A 27,253-nucleotide genomic window follows, 5' to 3' on the forward strand; every position below is an offset into this window, starting at 1 on the left:
CATTAATTTTGTATCCTGCTACTTTACCAAATTCATTGATTAGCTCTAGTAGTTTTCTGGCATCTTTAGGATTCTCTATGTATAGTATCATGTCATCTGCAAACAGTGACAGCTTTACTTCTTCTTTTCTGATTTGGATTCCTTTTATTTCTTTTTCTTCTCTGTTTGCTGTGGCTAAAACTTTCAAAACTATGTTGAATAATAGTGGTGAGGGTGGGCAACCTTGTCTTCTTCCTGATCTTAGTGGAAATGGTTTCACTTTTTCACCATTGAGGACGATGTTGGCTTTGGGTTTGTCATATATGGCCTTTATTATGTTGAGGCAAGTTCCCTCTATGCCTGCTTTCTGGAGGGTTTTTTATCATAAATGGGTGTTGAATTTTGTTGAAAGCTTTCTCTGCATCTATTGAGATGATCATATGGTTTTTCTCCTTCAATTTGTTAATATGGTGTATCACATTGATTGATTTGCGTATATTGAAGAATACTTGCATATCCTGGGATAAACCCCACTTGATCATGGTGTATGATCCTTTTAATGTGCTGTTGGATTCTGTTTGCTAGTATTTTGTTGAGGATTTTTGCATCTGTGTTCATCAGTGATATTGGCCTGTAGTTTTCTTTCTTTGTGACATCTTTATCTGGTTTTGGTATCAGGGTGATGGTGGCCTCGTAGAATGAGTTTGGGAGTGTTCCTCCCTCTGCTATATTTTGGAAGAGTTTGAGAAGGATAGGTGTTAGCTCTTCTCTAAATGTTTGATAGAATTCTCCTGTGAAGCCATCTGGTTCTGGGCTTTTGTTTGTTGGAAGATTTTTAATCCCAGTTTCAATTTCAGTGCTTGTGACTGGTCTGTTCATATTTTCTATTTCTTCCTGGTTCAGTGTCAGAAGGTTGTGTATTTCTAAGAATTTGTCCATTTCTTCCAGGTTGTCCATTTTATTGGCATATAGCTGCTTGTAGTAATCTCTCATGATCCTTTGTATTTCTGCAGTGTCAGTTGTTACTTCTCCTTTTTCATTACTAGTTCTATTGATTTGAGTCTTCTCCCTTTTTTTTTTTCTTGTTGAGTCTGGCTAATGGTTTATCAATTTTTGTTTATCTTCTCAGAAAACCAGCTTTTAGTTTTATTGATCTTTGCTATCGTTTCCTTCATTTCTTTTTCATTTATTTCTGATCTGATCTTTATGATTTCTTTCCTTCTGCTAACTTTGGGGTATTTTTGTTCTTCTTTCTATATTGCTTTAGGTGTAAGTTTAGGTTGTTTATTTGAGATGTTTCTTGTTTCTTAAGGTAGGGTTGTAGTACTATAAACTTCTCTCTTAGAACTGCTTTTGCTGCATCCCATAGGTTTTGGGTCGTCGTGTTTTCATTGTCATTTGTTTCTAGGTATTTTAAAATTTCCTCTTTGCTTTCTTCAGTGATCTCTTGGTTATTAAGTAGTGTATTGTTTAGCCTCCATGTGTTTGTATTTCTTACAGATATTTTCCTGTAATTGATATCTAGTCTCATAGCATTGTGGTTGGAAAAGATATTTGATATGATTTCAATTTTCCTAAATTTACCAAGGCTTGATTTGTGACCCAAGATATGATCTATCTTGGAGAATGTTCCATGAGCACTTGAGAAGAATGTGTATTCTGTTGTTTTTGAATGGAATGTCCTGTAAATATCAGTTAAGTCCATCTTATTTAATGTATCATTTAAAGATTGTGTTTCCTTATTTATTTTCATTTTGGATGATCTGTCCATTGGTGAAAGTGTGGTGTTAAAGTCCCCTTCTATGATTGTGTTACTGTCTATTTCCGCTTTTGTGGCTGTTAGCATTTGCCTTATGTATTTTTTTTTTCCTTATGTATTGAGGTGCTCCTATGTTGAGCGCATAAATATTTATAATTGTTATATCTTCTTCTTGGATTGATCCCTTGATCATCATGTAGTGTCCTTCTTTGTCTCTTGTAATAGTCTTTGTTTTAAAGTCTATTTTGTCTGATACGAGTATTGCTACTCCAGCTTTCTTTTGATTTCCATTTGCATGGAATATCTTTTTCCGTCCCCTCACTTTCAGTCTGTATGTGTCCCTAGGTCTGAGGTGGGTCTCTTTTAGACAGCATATATACGGGTCTTGTTTTTGTATGCATTCAGCCAGTCTATGTCTGTTGGTTGGAGCATTTAATCCATTTACATTTAAGGCAATTATCAATATGTATGTTCCTATTACCATTTTCTTAATTGTTTTGGGTTTGTTATTGTAGGTCTTTTCCTTCTCTTGTGTTTCCTGCCTAGAGAAGTTCCTTTAGCATTTTTTGTAAAGCTGGTTTGGTGGTGCTGAACTCTCTCAGCTTGTGCTTGTCTGTAAAGGTTTTAATTTCTCCATCAAATGTAAATGAGATCCTTGCTGGGTAGCGTAATCTTGGTCGTAGGTTTTTCTCCTTCATCTCTCTAAATATGTCCTGCCACTCCCTTCTGGCTTGCAGAGTTTCTGCTGAAAGATCAGCTGTTAACCTTATGGGGATCCCCTTGTATGTTATTTGTTGTTTTTCCCTTGCTGCTTTTAATATTTTTTCTTTGTATTTAATTTTTGGTAGTTTGATTAATATGTGTCCTGGCATGTTTCTCCTTGGATTTATCCTGTATGGGACTTTCTGTGCTTCCTGGACTTGATTAACTATTTCCTTTCCCATATTAGGGAAGTTTTCAACTATAATCTCTTCAAATATTTTCTCAGTCCCTTTCTTTTTCTCTTTTTCTTCTGGGACCCCTATAAGTCGAATGTTGGTGTGTTTAATGTTGTCCCAGAGGTCTCTTAGACTGTCCTCAATTCTTCTCATTCTTTTTTCTTTATTCTGCTCTGCAGTAGTTATTTCCACTATTTTATCTTCCAGGTCACTTATCCGTTCTTCTGCCTCAGTTATTCTGCTATTGATCCCTTCTAGAGAATTTTTAATTTCATTTATTGTGTTGTTCATCACTGTTCGTTTGCTCTTTAGTTCTTCTAGGTCCTTGTTAAACGTTTCTTGTGTTTTCTCCATTCTATTTCCAAGATTTTGGATTATCTTTATTATCATTATTCTGAATTCCTTTTTCAGGTAGACTGCCTATTTCCTCTTCATTTGTTAGGACTGGTGGGTTTTTACCTTGCTCCTTCATCTGCTGTGTGTTTCTCTGTCTTCTCATTTTGCTTAACCTACTGTGTTTGGGGTCTCCTTTCCGCAGGCTGCAGGTTCGTAGTTCCTGTTGTTTTTGGTGTCTGTCCCCAGTGGCTAAGGTTAGTTCAGTGGGTTGTGTAGACTTCCTGGTGGAGGGGATGGTGCCTGTGTTCTGGTGGATGAGGCTGGATCTTGTCTTTCTGGTGGGCAGGTCCACGTCTGGTGGTGTGTTTTGGGGTGTCTGTGGCCTTATTGTGATTTTAGGCAGACTCTCTGCTAATGGATGGGGTTGTGTTCCTGTCTTGCTAGTTGTTTGGCATAGGGTGTCCTGTACTGTAGCTTGCTGGTCATTGAGTGGAGCTGGGTCTTGACGTTGAGGTGAGATCTCTGAGAGATTTTCACCATTTGATATTATGTAGAGCTGGGAGATCTCTTGTGGACCAGTGTCCTGAACTTGGCTCTCCCACCTCAGAGGCACAGCCCTGACGCCTGGCTGGAGCACCAAAAGCCTGTCATCCACACGGCTCAAAATAAAAGGGAGAAAAAAAAGAAAGAAAGAAAGAAGATAAAATAAAATAAAGTAAAATAAAATAAAGTTACTGAAATAAAAAATAATTATTAAAAAAATTTTTTTAAGTAATAAAAAATTTTAAAAAAGAAAGAAAGAAAGAAGAGAGCAACAAAACCAAAAAAATCCACCAATGATAACAGGTGTTAAAAACTATACTAGGAAAAAACAAAAAAAACGGACAGACAGAACCCTAGGACAAATGCTAAAAGCAAAGCTATACAAACAAAATCACACACAGAGCATACACATACACGGTCACAAAAAGAGAAAAAGGTAAAAAAATATATATATATCGTTGCTCCCAAATTCCACCACCTCAATTTGGGATGATTTGTTGTCTATTCAGGTATTCCACAGATGCAAGGTACATCAAGTTGATTGTGGAGATTTAATCTGCTGGTCCTGAGGCTGCTGGGAGAGATTTCCCTTTCTCTTCTTTGTTCGCACAGCTCCTGGGGTTCAGCTTGGATTTGGCCCCGCCTCTGCGTGTAGGTCGCCTGAGGGCGTCTCTTCTTCGCTCAGACAGGACGGGGTTAAAGGAGCAGCTGCTTCGGGGGCTCTGGCTCACTCAGGCCGCGGGGAGGGAGGGGTGCGGATGCGGGGCGAGCCTGCGGTGGCAGAGGCCTACGTGATGTTGCATCAGCCTGAGGTGCGCCATGCGTTCTCCCAGGGAAGTTGTCCTTTAAGCAGCGCTCTTAATCCCCTCTCCTCGCGCACCAGGAAACAAAGAGGCAAGAAAAAGTTTCTTGCCTCTTCGGCAGCTCTAGACTTTTTCCCGGACCCCCTCCCGGCTAGCCGTGGTGCACTCGCCTCCTTCAGGCTGTGTTCATGCCGCCAACCCCAGTCCTCTCCCTGCGCTCCGACCCGAAGCCCAAGGCTCCACTCCCAGCCCCGCCCGCCCTGGCGGGTGAGCAGACAAGCCTCTCGGGCTGGTGAGTGTTGGTCGGCACTGATCCTCTGTGCGGGAATCTCCCCGCTTTGCCGTCCGCACCCCTGTCGCTGTGCACTCCTCCGCGGTTTCGAAGCTTTCCCCTCCACCACCTGCAGTCTCCGCCCGCGAAGGGGCTTCCTAGTGTGTGGAAACCTTTCCTCCTTCATGGCTCCCTCCCACTGATGCAGGTCCCGTCCCTATTCTTTTGTCTGTTTTTTCTTTTTTATTTTGCCCTACCCAGGTACGTGGGGAGTTTCTTGCCTTTTGGGAAGTCTGAGGTCTTCTGCCAGCGTCCAGTAGGTGTTCTGTAGGAGTTTTTCCACGTGTAGATGTATTTCTGGTGTATTTGTGGGGAGGAAAGCGATCTCCACGTCTTACTCTTCCGCCATCTTGAAGCTCTGTCAATCAGTGTGATTTTTAGTAGACAGTACAGGTGTCTTAATGACTAAGAAAAAAAGGAGCTATGGAGGTCAGAAATCCAGAACACCAAACACTGGGGCTATAGGTGCTGCTGCAGTGGGCTGGCTGGGGCTCGCCTTCCCTCTGCTGCCTCCACCAAGGCCGGGATGCAGCTGGTGGTGGCGGCGCTAGTGGGCGGCTGGACTGCCGTCTACCTGACAGACTTGGTGCTGAAAGTGACAACCTTGGGTCTAAGGACAAGCCCACGGTACCCAGGGTCGGGGCACAAGGCCCGAGGCCTTTTCTCTTCCCCAACCTGCACTGGAGGCAGGTGGCCGGTTCCCACGTGCGGCCTTCCGTGGAGTAAATTAAGCAGAGCCGGTCGCAGTCGGGTTATGGCAGGTCCCACCCGGGAGGCAGGCGCCGCTAGCGGGCTCGGAAGTCCATGCGCTGCCAAACCCCATTCTGCACCTGGGAGGAAAATCAAATGTCCGCCTGGAAAGGCATTGTTTTCCTTCGTTGTCTGCCTTCACTGTCAGCCTTCATTGTCTTTAAGGCTGCAACCCTCCAGAGACTCTGGTATCGGAAAGAATCTAAATCAAGTTCCTGTTGAGCTCTTAAGGCCCTTCTATATTGTATAAATAGACCCCTGGGCTAGATTTTATAAGAATATTTGAACAACGGCAGTCTTGTGGATTTTTATCTAATACAAAGTAATGCTTTAATTTCTCTTATCTTTTTCTAATTCTTTTTTTAAAATTGAAGTATAGGTGACTTACAATATTACATTAGTATCAGGTATACAACATAGTGATTCAATATTTTTATAGATTATACCCCATAAAAGTTATAAAATATTGGCTATATCCCCTGTGCTGTACATTGCATCTAATTCTTGTCTTTTCGTAAACATGCTTCTCACAGCATGAGTTCTTCTAAAACCATCTTTTGAAATTTTAAAACTTAGACTATCAGTGGAAACGTTTTCAGTTGGAAATAAAAGAAACCCCAACTCAGAATGGCTTCAGCCATAGGGCAGTCATTGGCCTCCATAGCTGGGAGGTCTGGAGATGGGCAGGGCTTTGGGGTTTGAACCTTCGGGGTCCTGGCTTCTTTCCGTGTCCACTCTGCTTCCCCCGTGTCCCCCAGCATGAAGTTGGCGTCCCTCATGTCGGCCTGATGGCTGACACCTGTGATCACCACAGGGGGGAGCTGGCAGCAGGTGGGCTTTCTTTCCCAGAGGCCCCAGGCCCACGCCCCCCTCATTCACCCTGTTCTTGACGTTGAGTGTGCAGGGTGTGCCTGCCCCCATCCTAGGTGCTGGGAAAGCAAAAGTGACCCAAACCGACAAAAACCCTCGCCCTTATGGTGCCTGCACTCCAGGTGGAAGAGAAAGACATAAAGAAAGAAGAGCGAGAAGATACAGTGTGTGTAAGCATGAGGGTGACCGCGAAGAGGGATGAGAGATGCAGGTGCGCGGCGGGGTGGGGGGGAGGGAGGCAGGGGAACAGCCAGGTGGGCACGGCCCTCCACACCCACGCTTTTCCTGCCGTGGCTTTAAAATGCATTACGTTCTTCCGTTGTTTTTGTTTCACTTCTCTTGACATTTGGGATGGATCGTTCATGCCCTTAAGTTTGGTTACTCTAAATTTCATGACCTCGTGTCCTGGTCTCCCACCCGATCGCATTCCTCTTCTCTTGGGAAGTTATATTTGTGTCTGTCACCTGCCCTTTGGCCATGCTGCTGAGCACGGGGACGAATCACTAACTCAGTCGCTAGTAATGCCACCTCTCTGGTCAACAGATTCCACACTAGGGCCCCTCTCGTTTCCTTTATGGCTGCTGGTCTTTGAGAGGACGGTTCTCAATATTTATGTTAGCTTTCATTTGGAATGTGCATAAACTAAATGCTTTTTAACACTGGACTTCACTGAGTGATCTCTGGGATGTTTCCTCATGTAACCTGAGGCTGGAGTGTGGTACAAGAACCTCTTTCCTTTTCCTTCTGCTGCCCGTCCTTCATCATCACCCCGGCTCTCCTCCTTCTTTATTCATGAGCAGAGGACACATTTGGGTGAACCAGCCACTTATTCCATCTTCCTGCCCTTCCAAACCATGTTTTTCTGAAATTTGCCGTTTTTAATTTAGGGGACTATGTTTAGAACTTACTCATCCAACTGATATTTACTGTGCCAGAAATGATTTTCTGTGAATAAATATTGACAGCTAAGTTGAGTCATACCACCAATTGTCAACTTTGCTCAGCAAATAAAAATGCCCTTAGGTAGTTGGCTTTTAAATGTTTCCTTCCCTCAGTATTTTTGTTTTATGTGTTTTTCCGTGGGTGACTCACTCATGCCTGGTTGTCACCTTTTTCTAGGACGTCACCGTTATACCTATTTTGGGCTCATGTTGTCACGGAGGGTGTTTTAGGGATATCAGTCTTTCTTGTGCTTTTAATCAGCTTCCTTGAAGAGAAGGCAAGAGAAACTTTATTTTGTGGTTATTGTTTTGTTTTGTTGTTCGGATTAAACTGAAATGCTGATGGCTGTCGAATTATTTTATGTTTCTGTTACATAGATCACTCCTTTGGAATTCAGAAAGACTCAAATTACTTTTTATTCTTTCCATCATTTAGTTTTAATTTACTGGCATCAAAAAATTGCCCTATATTCTGCAAGGCCGAGGGACGATACACACATAGACTGCTAGGTGTCTAAAATCATGCATTCGTTCAACTTAGGGTCGAAAAATCAACTGTTAAATCTTTTCCCTTCTATTTTTGTGTATGATTTTATGTTTTGTTATGCATGTAGTCTGATTAAATGCTATAAATTCTGACCTTTGAGGCCAGAGTCTGCCAAAAGCAGGAGAAGAAAAACTCCTGGGAATCAAAACTTTCCAGACCCAAGAAGGGACCAGTGGGCAAGGGCGACATCATTTCTTCCTGGAGAGGCTAGATTTCCCCAGGCATCCAAGCACATCAGAGGGAGGACGTGTGAGAGAGTAGTGCCGTGGGGAGGTGAAGGACCACGGGGAAGGGTCAGGAAACATGGGAGCCCCACGCAGGACCCCTCAGGAGACCTTGCTTATTCTGTGGCTGGAGGAAGCCCTGTGGATGGATGAGGACAGCCACAGCAAAGTGCCTCTCTGATTCAAGGTGGCTTTAGAACCACGTGTGAGCCCTTGAGGAAAGAATGGCTAAACCATCCTGGCGACTGAGCACGTGTTCACTTCCAGGAAGGTCGTGCAAGGCGACCTGTATAACAGGTGGGAGCTGGGGGCGTGGTTTCCTTCCTGGTTCCGCACCTGGTGTTGGGACAGGGGAAGGGGCTCAGTATAGAGGTTATAATGAAAGAATGAATATCAGAAACTCCTCATTCCAAACTTGTGGAGAGATGAAAGTGGGACCACGTTTAGGTATATCTGGTGGGCCCGCCATCTGTTTCAGTCCCGCCAGGCCCCAATTCTGATATGTAAACATCAAAACGAACTTTGTCTCTTTGGATATTTATTTAGCACATTAAAAGTTCATTCCACAGAAGGTCTTGACATCATTTTGTAAACCCTCAATTGACTATTCTTAATCTTTATGATTTATCTGAAAATATGGCAAGAAATAAAGATAGCTGCTCGATAATTTGACAATAAATGCAGTCTCCTTTTGGTGTGTGCGTGTGTGTGTGACATCCATGTATATTCAAGAAAATTTCATTTTAATTAAGGATCACACATGTTGAGAATAAAATACTAAGCATCCTTACAACTTTTTTTTTAACATCTTTATTGGAGTATAATTGCTTTACAATGTTGAGTTAGTTTGTGCTACAACTTTCTTTTGAAGTCATTTTATTTTTCCAGAGGCCCTCTATGGCTAAAACACAGACTGAGGTCTGCGTAACACCCGTCCATTTCTAACCTCATTCTCATCATTTAAAATTTGAAGGGATTTCAGAATTACTTCTCTGAAGATAGTTCTGGAATCAATAGTAGGTCAGCTCCACGAGGGCAGGCCTTGTGGACTGTCTTGTTCCCAACACCCAGGACATGCTGGGCACGAGCGAATGTTGAGACAGCGTCTGGCTGACTCAGTCAGAATGACTGACTGAGTCATTCTCAGTAAAGCTGCTCGAATCGTTGATTTTTAAGGCATGCATTTTAATTGAGGATCTGTTTCTTATGCATATTAATTTTTCTCTTTTTCTGGGTGCTCCTGTCAATTGCCACATAAAAGCAATTAGGACGCATACCTATTGCCACAGTTTCCCTTTTGCCGTCTCTAGGTCCTCATCATCTTATTCCTGGTAAAAGCAGAACTAACAGGCTCCTGATGTGTAAGCAGGTCGTATCCACACCAGCCACTTGCCTTAGAGTCCTGGTGAAGAGGTCACTTGTGGAGCAAAACTACATTCTGCTTTTTGAGCTAAGCAGAAAACAATTGAAAAATAGCGTTCAGAGGCAAACACGAAGCAATAGAGAGCAGCCTTTTCCAATGGAACTACGGAGTGAGCCGCAGAGTATGTGATTTTAAGTGTTCTAATAGCCTCAGTAATTTAAAAATCAAAAAGAAGTAGGCAAAACTAATTGTAATATTTATCAGTTAACGCTTTGTAGTCAAAATATTATTGCTTTCAAGTATAATCAGTATAAAAAAGTTTCAATGAGATTGTCTGCATTCTCGTTTGGGGCCAAGTCTGCAGAATTCAGTGGGTATCTTGCATGGACAGCACATCTGGATTCAGAGATGCTACCTTTCAACGCTCAGCAGCCACGTGTGGCTTGTGGCCTCCAGACTGGACGGCATGGCCTTAGAGCAGGGCACAGACATGCCGCTGCTGCTCAGTCCTCCCCTGAAAGTCCAGGAACTTTCATGTAAATTGTGAAATACTCTTCTTTGGCAAATGTAAGTAGCAGAGGTGAGAGCTTCACAATATAACACAAAATGGTTGTGTTCCCTAATCGACAGTAGATTTTCAAGTACAAACTAACGAAATAACGTTTGAGTTTTTGTGATACTTGGCAGTAAAATGGCCCCTTTCCCTTTGAACATGTGAGCACTGCTGTGCGCTAGGAAGAGCCCTGGGCTTTCAGAGTGGACCATGATGTGGTCTGAGCTGTGAGCCTGGCTTGGGGAGGGTAGGGTGGAGGGGGACGATGCCCACAACCCAGAGAGCAAAGGCCAGCACAGTGGCTCCCCCAACACTCTTAATAACTCAGTTGAAGCGTTTGTCATGCACAGAAGCCTGGGGGAAATGCTCTGGCCGTCTACATGCAAGCTGTATAATTCACTCATTCAACAGATGTTGCTTGAGCACCTACTATGTGCCAGGTGTTGCTCTGGCCAAGGGGAGGCAGCAGTGAGCAAACAGACCCAAATTCTTATCCTCATGAAGTTTTACTTTAGTGAGAGGGGACAAGCAATGAACAAAATAAATAGAAGGTAGGAAGTACTATGGAGAAAAATACGAGATGAGTCAGAGGAGGGGTGCTCAGCCATCCTGGGACTTTGGGAATCATTGCTGAGGCCCTTAACCTTGGTCCACGGGGAGAATTCAGGAGAAAACCGCATCTTTATTTTTATTAAGGCTTAACTAAAATCTAGCATTTCCTTCCATTGTAAAAGTAGGCAACCAACCACAATAGTATCAGTAGCACCTGTAACTTTCTCTTCCATTGAAACAACAGGTATTTTCCTATCCTGTCATATCATGGGATTTGCAGATATCTGCAAATGTTGCTTAAGGCCTATGCTCATTTATGCAGCAAAAGTATGGAGATTATTAGATCACTGCTGAGTCATGTCGTTTAATGAGGCCATAGAGAGTAATCCTACATATTTTATTTTGTGCATTTAAAAACACTTTTCTGAGAGGGGTCCTCGGCAGGAAAGAGCTTAAAAACCCTGCATTTACTGAGATTTGAGTAGAAGAGTGGTATGATCTGACTTAGCTTTTTATTTATTTATTTACTTTTGCCTGCGTTGGGTCTTCGTTGCTGCCCTGGGGCTTTCTCTAGTTGCGGCAAGCGGGGGCTACTCTTCATTGCAGTGCATGGGCTTCTCATTGCGGTGGCTTCTCTTGTTGTGGACCACGGGTTCTAGGCACATGGGCTTCTATAGTTGCAGCATGCAGGCTCAGTAGTTGTGGCATGCAGGCCCTAGAGCTCACAGGCTTCAGTAGTTGCAGCTCGCGGGCTCTGGGGTGTGTGGCCTTCAGTAGTTGTGGTGCACGGGCTCAGTAGTTGTGGCTCGCAGGCTCTAGAGCACAGGCTCAGTAGTTGTGGCGCACGGGCTTAGCTGCTCCATGACATGTGGGATCTTCCCAGACCAGGGATCGAACCCGTGTCCCCTGCCTTGGCAGGCGGGTTCTTAACCACTGCACCACCAGGGAAGTACCGACTTAGCATTTTGTAAGCATCACTCTACCTGCTTTGTTGAGGATGAGTGTCGGGCGGGAGAGGTGGGAGTGAGGAAGAGCCATCAAGGTGCTGCTGCAACAGCCAGGCAAGAGGTACTGGTGGCTGCGCCAGCATCCGAGGTCATGAGAAGTGGTTGGTTCTGGGCGCATTTTCAGGGTGAGCCAGCTGACGTGCTGCCGGGAAGTGAGGCGTGCAAGAAAGAGAGCCAAGACTAAGCCAAGGGTTTGGGCCTGAACCACAGGAAGGATGGAGCAGCCATTGACTAAGCTGCCAGAGGCTCCGGGATGGTAAGAGCGAGAGGACGGGTAGAGGGCCAGGTGTTTTCATTTGGGAGAAGCAAGATCCTTTAGATTAACTTTATCCAGATCTTCAACAGTGTTTTAAATCTTTTGCCCGATACCAATTTGTGAGCAAAGTGTCCCCAACTCTAGCAATGTGATGGTGGAATTCGTCTTATTCTTGTCATAGTATGTCAGTTTTTAAATTCAGTATTCTGAAATTATATTGTTAGATCTCTACAGATTTGATATTGTTATATCTTCCTAGTGAACTTTTACTTTTATAGTTAAAGACCCTCTTTTCCTCATAATGCTTTTTGCCTTGGGGTCTAACTTACCTGATATTATGTGCTGCCCCAGCTTATTCTTTTGACTCTTCATTGCCATTCCCCTGTCCTTTTCCCTTCATCTTTCTTTGGTATTGTATATATGTGTATTTTGTAACTGCTTTATTGAGGTATAATTCACACTATACAATTCACCCACTCAGAGTGTACAGTTCTGTTGTTTTTAGTACATTCTCAATTCATCACCCCAAAGGATACCCCTTACCCATGCTGCAATCACCCCTGTCCCCTTGTCCCCCCCCAGCCCCCAGCAGCTAATCTACATCCTGTCTCTGTACACTTGCCTATTATGGGCATCTCATATAAATGGAATGAAACTATGTGGCCTTCTTTCACTTTTCAAGGTTCATCCCTGCTGTAGCCTGTGTCAGTACTTCATTCCCTTTTGTGGCTGAATAATATTCCAGTGTATGGATAGACCACATATTGTTTATCCCTTCAGAAGTTGATGAACATTTGGGTTCTTTCCATTTTGGGAACTATTATGGATAATGTTGCTACGAACAAGGTTTCCTGTGAACATATGGTCTTAATTCCCTTGGGTATTTTCCTAGTACTTTTGTGGTCTTGTTTTTTACATTTATATCTTTAATTCATCTGAACTAGATTTTGGCATCAGGTGGCCATATCAGAATCAAGTTCTTACCTTACACTTAAAAATTGCTCATACTATTTGTATTATTAATGTGATAGTAAATTGATCATCTTTCTATCAGTTAATTATAGATGTAGATTGTCCTTGGCAAATATGCCGCGTTGTCCATAGAACGGAAGCATGCACTAAAATGTAAGCACAAATATTCACTACAAGTGAAAGCTAAGTAGGTTAGAGTATTTCACTTTATTAATAGTAGGAGGAGTAGCCCTGCTCTATTTGGTAATAACACCCCAATGACTGGAGAGCATGCATTATATGAACCCTACATCGTATGCAGGGCCCATTACAAAACGAAAATGTGGGACTCCAGCCTAAGGTGGAGAGGTCATCTCCCCCTCACATAGGCCCACGGCTCCATCCCGTGGCAAACAGGCACCGGCATGCCCTACATACCTGGGCACGGGGTGGGCTAGAGTTCCACACTGAGTTGCCTGCCGAACACAGCATGGCACTGCCTGCCCTGGGTGGGGACCCTCGGTGAGGACGGCCACCACCCTGCTCTGATTAGACTCCAGGAGCACACACCTGACCTCGATCCTCCCCATGCCCGTGTCCAGGACCCCAGTGAGGGTGGAGCGGGATGGTTCAACATGGGGCTCCCCGATGCAACCCAGTCGTCACCCCTGGCAGGGGGTGGCAGCAGTCACAGGGCAGGGTCGGGGAGGTGCCAGGGGCAAGGTACAGATGGGGGAGAAACCATCACGGGTGCTGGTGCGAGGTGGGTACCACGTGTGAACCAAGGCTCCAAGCCCCGGACGTGCTCCACTGTCCTACTTGACTTCACGTAAAAACATGAAATCAAAAATAAAATTAGTAAGAATTTTGAGACTCATGAAGCCCGCCTGGGTTCAGTTTAATTTTTTTAACTTCTTAACATACTTTGAAAACTGGGGGAAGAATTTGGCTTTATGTACAATGTAAATATGACATAAAACATGGTGCTGAACATTTTAAATTAAATAAATTTAAAGTGTGACATTGTGTTGTCTGGTTAATGGGTATAATCAGTGATTTTTTTTAACCTTATTCTTTGTACTTTTAAAATTATTTTTAATTTTATTTTTTTAAATTGTAATAAAATTGCTTTACAATGTTGTGTTAGTTTCTCCTGTACAATGAAATGAATCAGCTATGTGTATACCTATATCCCCTCCCTACTAGACCTCCCTCCCACCCATCTAGGTTATCACAGAGCACCAAGCTGAGCTCCCTGCACCGTACAGCAGGTTCCCACTAGCTATCTATTTTACACATGGTAGTGTATTTATGTCAAACCTAATCTCCCAGTTCGTCCCCCCCTGCTTCCCCACTGTCCACATGTCTGTTCTCTACGTCTACATCTGTATTCCTGCCCTACAAATAGGTTCATCTGTACCATTTTTCTAGATTCCACATATATGCGTTAATATACAATATTTGTTGTTCTCTTTCTGGCTTACTTCACTCTGTATGGCCGTCTCTAGGTCTATCCACATCTCTACAAATCACCCGACTTTTTTCCTTTATATGGCTGAGTAATACTCCATTGTATATATGTACCACATCTTCTTTATCCATTCATCTATCATTGGACACTTAGGTTGTTTCATGTCCTGGCTATTGTAAATAGTGCTGCAATGAACACTGGGGTACATGTGTCCTTTTGAATTATGGTTTTCTTAGGGTGTATGTCCATTATTGGGATTGCTGGGTCATATGGTAGTTCTAGTTTTAGATTTTTAAGGAACCTCCATACTGTTCTCCATAGTGGCTATACCAATTTACATTCCCACCAACAGTGCAAAAGGGTTCCCTTTTCTCCACACCCTCTCCAGCATTTATTGTTTGTAGATTTTTTGAAGATGGCCATTCTGACTGGTGTGAGGTGATACCTCATTGTAGTTTTGATTTGCATTTCTCTAATAACTAAGTGATGTTGAGCATCTTTTCATGTGCCTCTTGGCCATCTGTATGTCTTCTTTGGTGAAATGTCTATTTAGGTCTTCTGCCCATTTATTAATTGGGTTTGCTTTTTTGATACTGAGCTCCATGAGCTGTTTGTATATTTTGGAGATTAATCCTTTGTTCATTGCTTCATTTGCAAATATTTTCTCCCATTCTGAGGGTTGTCTTTTCGTCTTGCTTATGGTTTCCTTTGCTGTGCAAAGCTTTTAAGTTTAATTAGGTTCCATTTTTTTATTTTTGTTTTTATTTTCATTACTCTAGGAGGTGGGTCAAAAAAGATCTTGCTGTAATTTATGTCAAAGAGTGTTTTTCCTATGTTTCCTCTAAGGGTTTTATAGTCTCTGGTCTTACATTTAGGTCTTTAATCCATTTGGAGTTTATTTTTGTGTATGGTGTTAGGTAGTGTTCTAATTTCGTTCTTTTACATGTAGCTGTCCAGTTTTCCCAGCACTACTTATTGAAGAGGCTGATTTTCTCCATTGTATGTTCTTGCCTCCTTAGTCATAAATTCTGTGACCATATGTGCATGGGTTTATCTCTGGGCTTTCTGTCCCATACCATTAATCTGTATTTCTGTTTTTGTGCCAGTACCATACTGTCTTGATTACTGTAGCTTTGTAGTATAGTTTAAAGTTGGGGAGCCTGATTCCTCCAGCTCCGTTTTTCTTTCTCAAGATTGTTTTGGCTATTTGGGGTCTTTTGTGTTTCCATACAAATTGTAACATTTTTTGTTCTAATTCTGTGAAGAATGCCATTGGTAGTTTAGTAGGGATTGCATTGAATCTGTAGATTGCTATGGGTAGTATAGTCATTTCCACAATATTGATTCTTCCTTCCAATTCAAGAATATGGCATATTTCTCCATCTGTTTATGTCATCTCAGATTTCTTTCATCAGTTTTTTATAGTTTTCTGAGTAAAAGTCTTTTGCCTCTTTAGGTCGGTTATTCCTAGGTATTTTATTTATTTATTTTTTTTGCAGTGGTAAATGGGATTGTTTCCTTAATTTCTCTTTCTGATTTTTCATTGTTAGTGTATAGCAATGCAAGAGATTTCTGTGCATTAACTTTGTATCCCACAACCTTACCAAATTTCGTTGATTAGTTCTAATAGTTTTATAATGGCATCTTTAGGATTTTCTATGTATAGTATCATGTCATCTGCAAACAGTGACAGTTTTACTTCTTCTTTTCCAATTTGTATTCCTTTTATTTCTTTTTCTTCTCTGATTTCCGTGGCTAGGACTTCCAAAACTATGTTGAATAAGAGTGGCAAGAGTAGACAGCCTTGTGCTGTTCCTGATCTTAGTGGAAATGCTTTCAGGTTTTCACCATTGAGTATGATGTTTGCTGTGGGTTTGTCATATATGGCCTTTATTATGTTGAGGTAGATTCCCTCTATGCCCATTTTCTGGAGAGTTTTTATCATAAATGGGTGTTGTATTTTGTCAAAAGCTTTTTCCTTGTCTATTTAGATGATCATATGGTTTTATTCCTTAATTTGATAATATTGTGTATCATGTTGGTTGGTTTGCATATATTGAAGAATCGTTGCGTTCCTGGAATAAATCCCACTTGATCATGGTGTATGATCCTTTTAATGTGTTGTTGGATTCTGTTTGCTAGTATTCTGTTCACGATTTTTGCATCTATATTCATCAGTGATATTGACCTGTAATTTTCATTTTTTGTGATATCTTTGTCTGGTTTTGGTATCAGGGTGATGGTGACTTTGTAGAACAAATTTGGGAGTGTTCCTCCCTCTGTAATTTTTGGGAAGAATTTGGGAAGGATGGATTTTAGCTCTTCTCTAAATGTTTGATAGAATTATCTGTGAAGCCATCTGGTCCTGGGCTTTTGTTTGCTGGAAGAGTTTTTTGTTTGTTTTTTTGTTTGTTTTTTGTGGTACGTGGGCCTCTCACTGTTGTGGCCTCTCCCGTCGTGGAGTACAGGCTCCGGATGCGCAGGCTCAGCAGCCATGGCTCACGGGCCCAGCTGCTCCGCGGCATGTGGGATCTTCCCAGACCGGGGCACGAACCTGTGTCCCCTGCGTCGGCAGGCGGACTCTCAACCACTGCGCCACCAGGGAAGCCCTGTCGGAAGAGTTTTAATCACAGTTTCAGTTTCATTAGTTGTGATAGTTCGGCTTCTATTTTCTAATTCTTCCTGGTTCAGTCTTGGAAAATTGTACCTTTCCAAGAATTTGTCCATTTCTTCCAGGTTGTCCATTTTATTGGCATATAATCGTTTGTAGTAGTCTCTTATAATCCTTTGTATTTCTGCGGTGTCAGTTGTGATTTCTCCTTTTTCATTTATAATTTTATTGATTTGAGTCCTCTCCCTTTTTTTCTTGATGAGTATAGCTAAAGGTTTATCAATTTTATCTTCTCAAAGAACAAACTTTTAGTTTTATTGATATTTGCTATTGTTTTCTTCATTTCTATTTCACTTATTTCTGCTCTGAACTTTATGATTTCCTTCCTTCTGCTGACTTTGGGTTTTCTTTGTTCTTCTTTCTCTTTTTTAAATTTTTATTTTTAAATTATTTTAAAATTTAAAAAAACTGAAGTATAGTTGATTTACAATGTTTGCACTTTTTAAAATGTGTGTTTTCCAGGTTTTCTAGAATGAAGAATTACTTTTGTAGTTAATCAAACCCCAATGTTATATAAAAAATATTTTACCAGATATTATTTTATGTAAGTGTGATCTGTTACAATTTTGTCTCCATTTGGGTGGAGGACGGAATACATATTTTAGTACGTTAACCTGAAAAAGAAAATGTGTCTCTCCTTACCCAGGACCATTAAAATAAGATTAGCCACTCTCTCGGATACTCCTGGTGTTGAAAATCTTGTCAGCACCCTCATGCTGAGTAAAAGCATATTGGAAGATTTACAGCAGTACAACGAGGCTCGCAGGGACCCTGTAAGTACCTGCTATGACCAGACTGGCTTCTTTTCCTCATGTTTTGGGACCATTATGACTCATGTATGTTCAACCCAGAAGTCTCCTTGGGCCTAGTTGGAGAATCGTGTGGTGGGGAGTGGCAGAGGTGGGGTTGGAAGGTGGGAGGGAGAAGAAAAGAACAAGGAAACTGAGGTTTAAGGAAGTGGGGCTGTTCTTCTCACTAGTTGCCCTATGAGGGCTGATCAGATGCCCTAAATTCTTATCACGGGGCTAGAAAATTTGAACTTGATCTAGACAAATATAACAAAATTAGATCTCAGTGCTTGGAATAGGCAAATCTGACCAAGGTTAGTGGATCCTTGGGGTGCCTGGTGCCCATCCCAGCAGCACCCCATTTTGCCCTTCTGGGTGATGGGTCTGTCCATACCCTTGAGGACGCTGGCTGCATCCTCAAGGATCGGATTGGCTGGGAAGATCCTGTATGACCAATGCTGGGTTCTCTTTCTAGTACAGTAACTGTACTGTACTTTTGCCATTGCAGAGGGCAAGCTAGCAGTGGTCCTTACATCATCGCTGCTTTCTTAAGGACCAGGCCAGTTAACTTCACCAGACATGGAACAATGCATGTAGCTAGGGAAATGCTTAATTACTTCTTGATGAATTATATTAAAAAGTTTAACCAATAAAAAGTTTGATGGCTTTCACTGTTTGAATACGCCACATAACGAGTGCCTGTTTCAGGAAACAGACTGACCTCAGCCCACTGGAAGTCCCTTTCAAGCTCTCATTTAGTCACTCTTCCCCCAGTTAGTACCACCTTGACTTCTAAGATCATAGATGCCTGGCTTCTGAGCTTTATTTAAAGGGATCATACAGTGTGTTTTCTGACATCTAGCCTCTTTTGCTCAGCAATGATTGTGAGATTCATCCACATTGTGCTGTAAAGTATTGATGCTTCATTGCATGAATATACCTCAATGTATTTCTTCATTCCGCCTCTGGGGTCATCTGGCGAGTTCCCAGTTATGGGCTCTTTTGGATAAACCTCTCAGTTAATTTTAAACTCATCAAGAGGGAGACAACAAACACCAAACGTGGTGAGATGTTTAATATTTATAAAGGCATTGAATTAAAGTAAAACTTCCCTCCAGCACATGTTTTTTTTGTTTGTTTTGGTTTGTCTTGGTCTCTTTGTTTCTTTTTTTGTTTGTTCCTTCCCTCCTGGCTCGCTGACACAGGGGTCTCCAAGACACATGCAGGGAGTCTATGAGGTAAAAACTATGCTCAAAATAAGAGTAAGAAATTATTTTCCTTTTCCACTGAATTGATATTCAGCGGAAAGGCAATGGTGGGCAAAACCTCAGGGACCTCAATGTGGATTGAAGCAGTGTCACCAAACTTCCCAGTGGCCTTCGAGTTTGCTGCGATGCACTCACAGCAACAACAGGAACAGAAAATCCACAACGGGATGTCACTGTGCACCAGGAGAATGGCTAAAACAAAGAAGAGTGACACCACTCAGGTGTGGCGAAGGTGCGGGGAAATTGAATCACTCCTATGCTGCTGGTGGGAATGTGAAATGGTACCCCTGCTCTGGAGAACATTTTGGCTGTTTCTTAAAAAACAAAAAAAAATGCAACAGTTATCTCTGAGCATTTATCGCAGAGAAATGAAGACTTGGTCACAAATGTTCATAGCAGCTGGAATCAGCCCAGATGTCCTCCAACAGGGGAATGGGTAGGGTGAGCTGTGGCAATTCCATGCCATGGAATAGTGCTCAGCAGTGCAAAGGGATGCACCAGTTTTTTTGTTTGTTTGTTTAAGTATAGTTGATTTATAATGTTGTGTTAGTTTCAGGTACAGCAAAGTGATTCAGATAAATATATGTGTATCTATACAGTCAGTCCTTGTTGTTTATATATTTTATATATAGTAAGTAGTGTGTACCTGTTAATCCCAGACTCTTAATTTATCCCTCCCTCCCCTTTCCCCTTCGGTAACCATAAGATTGTTTTCTATGTCTGTGAGTCTGTTTCTGTTTTGTAAATAAGTTCATCTGTATCATTTTTTTTAGATTCCACAAATAAGTGATATCATATGGTATTTGTCTTTCTCTGATTTACTTCACTTACTATGGTAATCTCTAGGTCCATCCATGTTGCTGCAAATGGCAAAATTTCATTCTTTTTTATGGCTGAGTAATATTCCATTGTATATATGTACCACATCTTCTTTATCCATTCATCTGTTGGTGGACATTTAGGTTGCTTCCATGTCGTGGCTATTGTCAATAGTGCTGCTATGAACATCGGGGTGAATGTATGTTTTCAAATTAGAGTTTTCATCTTTTCTGGATATATGCCCAGAAGTGGGATTGCTGGATCATATGGTAGTTCTACTTTATTTTTTTAGGGACCCTCCATACTATTCAGGAATGCGCTGTTGATTCATATATCAGCTTGGGTGGATGTCCAGAGAATTATGCTAAATGGAAAAATAAGCCAGTCCCTAGAGGTTACATACTGTATGATTTCACTTATATGACATTTTTGAAATGACAACATTTTAGAACTGGAGAACAGATCGTTTGTTGCCAGGGTTAAGGATGGAAGTGGGACAGGAGGCAGATAGGTGTGGTATAATAGGCAACCCATGAAATCCTTGTGTTGGAACTGTTCAGTATCTTGACTGCAGTGGTGGACATATGAACCTACACAGGGGATAAAATTGCATAGATCTTAATACGCACACACATGGGCACACGCACGTGCACGCGAAATGGCATCAGTGTGGGTTCCCTGCTTGTCATATGATACTAGTGTTTTGCAAAGGTTACCATTATGGGATACTGGGCAAAGTGTAGAAGGAATCTCTCTGTATTGTTTTTTACAACTGCTGGTGAATCTGCAACTATCTCCATAGACATTTTAATTAAAATTCAAACAAAAGGGAAAGCCAGTTTCCCTTGAAGCTGTAAACATTAACTTACTAAGTCTTAGCCCTTGAGTACATGTATTTGCAGTATTCTGTGTAGCAAAATGAGACGTGCGCATACTGCTCTTGGCTGCAGGCTGAAGTATATTGGTTGTTTCAAGAAAAATGTTTCTGCAGTTGTTTGAATTGCAGGCTGAAGCAGCACCATTGTCACAGAACAGCTGGCAGACAAAATATGGTAATTCAGTCCTGGGGAGTTGGCAGACTTTTTCTTAAAAATGAGTGAGGTGAGAGTGTCACTCCAAAGAAACAACTGACAGCATGTGTTCCCCCATGATAAAGTCCACGCTTTCACAAAAAAATTAGACTTTCAGAAAGTCAGTATCTGCCATCATGAGCTTGACAGCTTCCCAAAACTTAAAAAAAACTTTTTCTGATGAGACTGGCGGTGATATTACCACACGCAATGTTTTGATATTTTGTAATGAAATAGGTCAACGTTTGGAAAACCTGCATAAGCTTGGTGAATCAATATTTTCCAGATAGACAGTACACGATGTTACAAAAATCATGCATGGGTAAAAGATTCAAAGTGCAAAAGAGACCGATACATTTTAATGTAGTAGGGTATACAAAGGTCGCCGACATGGCTTCAGAGCCACATTGCAACTTATCTTTAAAACACTACTTACTACATGCTGAGTTTTGGTGGCGCATCAAAGGAGAATATCCATCATTATCTGAAAATATTATTTAAATACTTCTCCCTTTTCCAACTACGTATCTTTGTGAAGACAGATTTTTTGGCATATATTTCAACCAAAATAACATGTTACAACAGATTGAATACAATACAGAAGTAGGTGTGAGAATCCAGCCGTCTTCCATTGAGCCAGATATTCAGGAGATTTGCAAAAATATGAAACAATGCTACTCTTCTCTCTAAATATTTTTATCAAACTAAAACATGTGCTTTAATTAATAAGTTCAACAAAAATTAATCAAAGAATTCAAAATTTTCTCAGTTTTAATTTCTAATATAGAAAATAGTGGTAGACATTACATACGTGAACCAAAGCTCTTTAGCATCCTCAGGACACAGGGGGCCTGGGATGACAGACAGTGTTTGAGAACCACTGATGTTATGCTAAAGAAAACAGATTCCCAGTCAAAGGAATGTGGTTCGAATCAATAGATCCATCCCGTACCAGCTGGAGATCTTGGCAAGGCAGCCTCCCAGGCCTTATTTTCTCGTAAATGAAGTAGAGATGTAATGGTAATACTTACTTCAGAGGGGTTGAAGTGAGGGTTAAACGCATACAAAGAGGGCATTTAACCTATTACCTGGCCCAGAGGTAAGTGGTGATAGGATGGTGGCTTTATCATTGTCGTTATGTGATCACGGTTGAAACCCTTTATTGACAGCTTACGGAAACACTAATAGCAATATTTTTTAGGGTCTTAAAATATCTGCTTCTCTTGTCAGGATGGAACACCACTGAAGGCATTTGTAGCCGAAGTTGCAGAACAAGTAGTTGGCATTGCAGTGATCAGAGATGAAATGGTAAATTGTGAAGTGGATACTACTTCCCTTGATCGTGCCTTTTCCTCTCGTGAATTAGTACACAATGCCTCTTTTGAAGTTTCATTTTTACTTATTTAGGATGAATATCTTCTTTTTCTGAAGGCTGTAGATCTGCTTGCATCCCACTGGGCAGCCTTTCAAGTCTCCATTTTTTTTTCGGTTCAAAATGTTTAAAATATTACGAAGAGTACATGAAAACATTCACCATCTAAAAATTCAAATAACCTTCCACCACCAAAAACAAGTCCCAGCTCCCTCCCCAAAGGATTACCACTATTGAGAGTTAGGCATTTATCCCTTCCAGCGTTCTTCCTTGCACTTATTTTCATGCATCGTGTGCGTGCGTGCGTGCGTGCGTGTGTAAGTGGACATCTAATTTTATTTTGTCCCAGTGCACAGCCAATTATTCCAAAGTATTTAGTACTGAGTAGTCCATTCTTTCCCTACTGATTTAAAATGCTGCCTTTATATTATTAAATTTCCATGTGTCTGTGTCTATTTTTACTCTCTGTTCTGTTCCATGGATTTATTTGTTGATATCTATTGTACTATCACGTGCTTTGGTATCTGGTGGGGAAGTCTTCTCTTATTTATATTTTTTGCCTAAAGTTTCTTGGTTAAACTTGGGTGTTTTCTTTTCCAGATAAACCTTGTAATACTTACTATGAATTTATTTGTGCCTATGTAGATTTTACAGAACAATTTAGGCAGAACTGATAATTGTAATATTGAGACTTCCCTTCTGGGAACATGGCTTCTGGAAGATACCCTTTATCATGTTAAGGAACTTCTCTCCTATTTCTAATTTACTAAAAGTTTTTGTTACGCATGGGTGTTGAATTTTATTAAATGTGTTTCGGCATTTATGGAGATGTTCGTATGACTTTATTTCTCTAATGTGTTCAAACTATCCTTATTCTTGGATTCATTTCTCTTTTGATTCAATATATCTTTAAGAATTCTTGGAGTGTGAGTGGAAGAGGGTAGGGTCTCTGAGTCCACACACACATACAAGTTTTCATCTGTCCTCACACTTGAACACTCATTCAGCTGTGAATAGAATTCATATGCAAATTATTTCTCATCAGAGTGTTGATGTTTTTACTCTCATTATCTTCCAGTATCCAATGTTACAGACAAAATACAGTCTGATGTAAATAAATGTATGTATGTCTGCTTTCTCTCTTGAGAATTAGTTTTTCCCTTTTATTCCAAAAATTCTTATGAAGTACCTTATGCCTCTTTTGAGCTTGGGAACATCTTTCTTCTATGATTTCACTAATGATTTCTTCCCTTCCATTTTTCTCTATTCTCCATTCCTTTTTGGATGGAAGTGACCCTTCACTGTCTTTTACCTTTCTTCTTGTACTTTTTAATCTCTTGTACTTCTTACTCTTCATTCTAGGAGTTGTTCTTGATTTTATCTTCCAGATTCCTAATTTACTGTTCAGCCACATCTAGTCTATTATCCAGGCCTTCTATTGGAATTTTAATTTCAGAGTTCATGTGTTTAACTTCCAAGTCTCTTCCTTGTTCTCTTATTGTTCCTTTTTTGTAGGAGCTTGTTTGTTATGTTTTATGTGAGATCCTTTTTTGGTATCTCTGAGGACATTGAGTAGAATTTTTAAAAAATTCTCCTCCATTTGCTGGATAACCTCTGTTTCCTCTGGAGTGAGTTGTATGTTTCTCTAACTGGTCTTTTGCATTCGTCAGTTTTCCCCAAAAGTCTCTCCATGTCATGAATGAGAGTATCAGTGTGGATGGTTGGCAGGGGCTCTTTGACGGTAGTGTATATCTGCTTCTCCATTGCATTGCTCTGGCCACTGGGAGGCTGTCCATGAGCAGGGACTCAAGGCTCTCCAGGTTTTTAGCACGGCTGTGAGGAGCAAATCCCAAAGCTCTGAGCCACCCTCCAGAAGTAAGCCATCAAAACAAGTGACTTTCAGGAAACATAAGTTTTAGCTTTAAAAAAATTAACAATGAAAATGAGATCGTAAATAATAGGAGGGAAAAACTCGTCTCTCATTATTGTACCTAAAGTCATTTTTAAATGATGTTTCTCAGAAAGCGTATGCCGTTTGTTTAAAACCTTCTTAGGTGTCTTTTCTCACATCTCTTTTTAGGATATAGAGTACATACGATCCCACTACAATATTGAAGACTTCATATACTTTAGTCACCACCAGCGCGAAGAGCATGGCCACCTGTATCACTTTGCCCTGAACCCCATTTTTCAGCACTACACCAAGTTTTTTCTGAAGGAGATCCTCCGTTTAGGATATAAGTCCTGTCTCTACTACCCTGTTTACCCGCGAGCCAAGGAAGGCAAGGTAAAAGAATGTCTTAAGTCACTTTTCCAGCAGATCTGTGTCACGGTGTCATTTGTGTCATGTGCCATATTTTATTTCTTCTTCACTCCATGTATTTTGATTGTAATGTGGCTCTGAATTTCAAATGGCCATATTGAGTTTGGTCCTTTTCTTACACTACAGTGAAAACCCAGAAGGCTTTGAATTTCTGAAACCATCACAACCCATATAATTAGTAGAACAAATTGTTGGCTTTTCCATATCTACAAAGCAGACACTGAAAGCTATGGAAAAACACTCTAAGGGATGTGAAAATCAAATTATTTCTCATGTGAATTAGTGAAGGCCAGAATGTCCTATGATGTTCTTCAAGCAAAGAATGTTCTAGTAGTGAACCCATAGAATAAATTAGCTCAGTCCTTAATACTGGTGTGCTATCACGGTATTGCAAAACAGCAGTATAACATCCCCATAAAAGTGATGGATAAAAAGTGGAGATATGTGTTATTGATGTAACCTTTATGTAGTAGATACCACTATGTCTGCATAATACTTGTACTTACATAGAGCAATACTTCTATAACAAACACGTGTCTGCTGTGTATACATTATGTATACTGTGCACAGATAGCAAGCTCTTGCTTCCTGCTTCCGTGTATCCTGCTTCCGTCTCCTTCATAGCACTTCTCACTCGCTCACATTCTGTCTTGTGCCGTAAAGCTGGAGCTGTTTGCCCTGTTCAGAGCTGCAGCCCTGTTACGTAGGAGGGTCCCACACACTCACACGTGCTCACACGTGCTCACACGCAGTGTCCCGCTTGCTCACAGGCAAGGGCTTCTTGGAGCTGGATCCCCAAGCAGTTCTTTCCTGCAAGATGGTCCCTCTGTCACTGACAGTGTTGATGCAGACTTGAGGGGTGTTGAGAACTGAACCCCCAGGTAGAAATTTCTACCCCCCCTAGGTAGAAATTGTCCCATAAGATCCCATTCGTGACCAAAAACTTTCTTAGGCTCTGCCTAGAGTCTGACATTGTCACGTTTCTTCTTAGTTACCATGGTGAGCTAAGTGGGTTTTTTAAATGCTCTGAATTATTAAACTTAAAAACAAGCTAAGGTATATGGGTACATACACATAACAGTAATTTTACCAATGTATCTTATTTGACAAATGCCTTTTGGGGAAAAACAGAAGGAATGGAGGAGAAAGAAGAAAAAACATGGAAAAGATAGGTAGCGAATGTAGAATATGCTCTAGTGATGATTTTTTTCCTATCAAAATGCAGCCCTACAGCAATGTGAATGCCCCAGATTTGAACCTGGGACATGGGAAGTTTAACAGTTTTGCCTGAAAATCCTGGTCCTGCACAATTTCTTTGTACTTCACATTTGGCCAAGTGCCAATTTGGTGACCTTTAAGGATGGGATGTTACATTCTCAGTTTTTATTCCCAGTGTTTCCTGCCAGTGCCCAGTTGGTAGAAAGTCCTTTTGCATGCATCCTAAAAAATGGTGACTTGAACTGAACTCATTGAGTGTTCACGTATTTCCCTCCATGGTGTGGAATTAGGACCATGTTACGCGCTATTGTATATATAACATAGAAACACACTTGGAAACAGATTTCCTCTCTGTCTGCACCTCTAGTTGATTTATACACGTACATTTAAATAAGTGCAAGAAGCAATACCAAATAGTACAGGTAAGAATCTCCAAATTCTGCTATAAATCCCCAGTTGACTGCAGTACAAGTGAGCTTTCGGCTGACACGATGAAGACGGTTTTCTCCACACCCTCCTGCCAGAACATGTACTGAGAGCTCTTCCAGGCTTAAAAACACAGCTTTGGCTAGAGATCCGTGGCTTCTGTTTCTCAGTGTGTAAAATCAGGCAGTGAAGTTCAATAGTGAAGGATTTTAGAAATCCCTTCCAGAAGCTCTTAGAAAGGCCTAGGGGCTATTTTTAGAACCACAAATAAGTCATGTGTAAACCACGTCATTTATTAAACTACAGCTACAGTTCCGTTTTACTTTCTTTGCTTTCCAGGTTAAATTCGGTAAATGTCTCATTAAAAATTTTTGGTTTGACAGTTTGAGGTTTACACAGTTGAAATACCCAAAGCTTAGGGGTTTCACCAAAACCCCTAAGATTTCATAAATGTGAAAGAAATAAAGATCACCATGTTCAGTTTTCTCTGCCAAGTCTAAAACTTGGATAAAGTTAATATTTAAAGCATTCACCTAAAACATGATTTATTGTAGCCTGTTTCAGTAACCATAAATCCAGCTCACAATTTAGTATTAATATAAAGCAGAATAATCTGGTCCAGCCCCCTCCCCCCTCCACTCCCCCACTCTCCGGTTTTATCCTTTTGTTTTAAAACACTTATCTGATCAACAGACGTCCAGCTGAAGTAGCAGTGACTTTCACAAACATGAGGATTTTCACATCTGCGCCCTATTGCCCCTCAGATGACATTTTTATCTATGTGCCTTCTTAAAGCAGCTTGTGTGAAACACGCAAAGGTTACCAGGACGCAGATAACACAGCTTAATGGGGTCAAATCGAGCTGATTCATGATCACTACGGAGAAGAATATCCTCCTGGGGAAAATACTTGTGCTGAAAAATCCCATAAACCAAACCACTTGTTTATCTGTCATTCCCACAGAGATAGTAATGCAATTACTCCCGTAATTATCTTCATTAGTGTCAGGCATTATCTACAATTCATTCCTCTGGTCGAAGAGTATGTTTGTTTATTTGCTGGTTCCCCCCCCCTCCGGTTTGGCCGGGTTGGGAGTTTTGTATTTGTCGAGGCGCGTGCCGGCA

The 27,253-nt window shown here is 41.2% G+C and overlaps 1 protein-coding gene across 1 annotated transcript in view; it reads left to right on the top strand.

Moving 5' to 3' along the window:
- Window positions 1-27,253, top strand: part of CFAP61 (cilia and flagella associated protein 61) — a gene marked incomplete at both ends in the record, with an annotated part of 252,425 nt that overhangs the window by 89,349 nt on the left and 135,823 nt on the right. Inside the window, 3 exons of the mRNA XM_082670561.1 lie at window positions 17,492-17,618; window positions 22,021-22,098; window positions 24,243-24,449. Coding sequence (XP_082526687.1) covers window positions 17,492-17,618; window positions 22,021-22,098; window positions 24,243-24,449 — 412 coding nt within the window. The remainder of the gene's footprint in view (window positions 1-17,491; window positions 17,619-22,020; window positions 22,099-24,242; window positions 24,450-27,253) is intronic.

The sequence above is a fragment of the Grampus griseus genome (genome assembly GCF_964374135.1).
Source record: "Grampus griseus genome assembly, chromosome: 14".
NCBI classification, from domain to species: domain Eukaryota; kingdom Metazoa; phylum Chordata; class Mammalia; order Artiodactyla; family Delphinidae; genus Grampus; species Grampus griseus.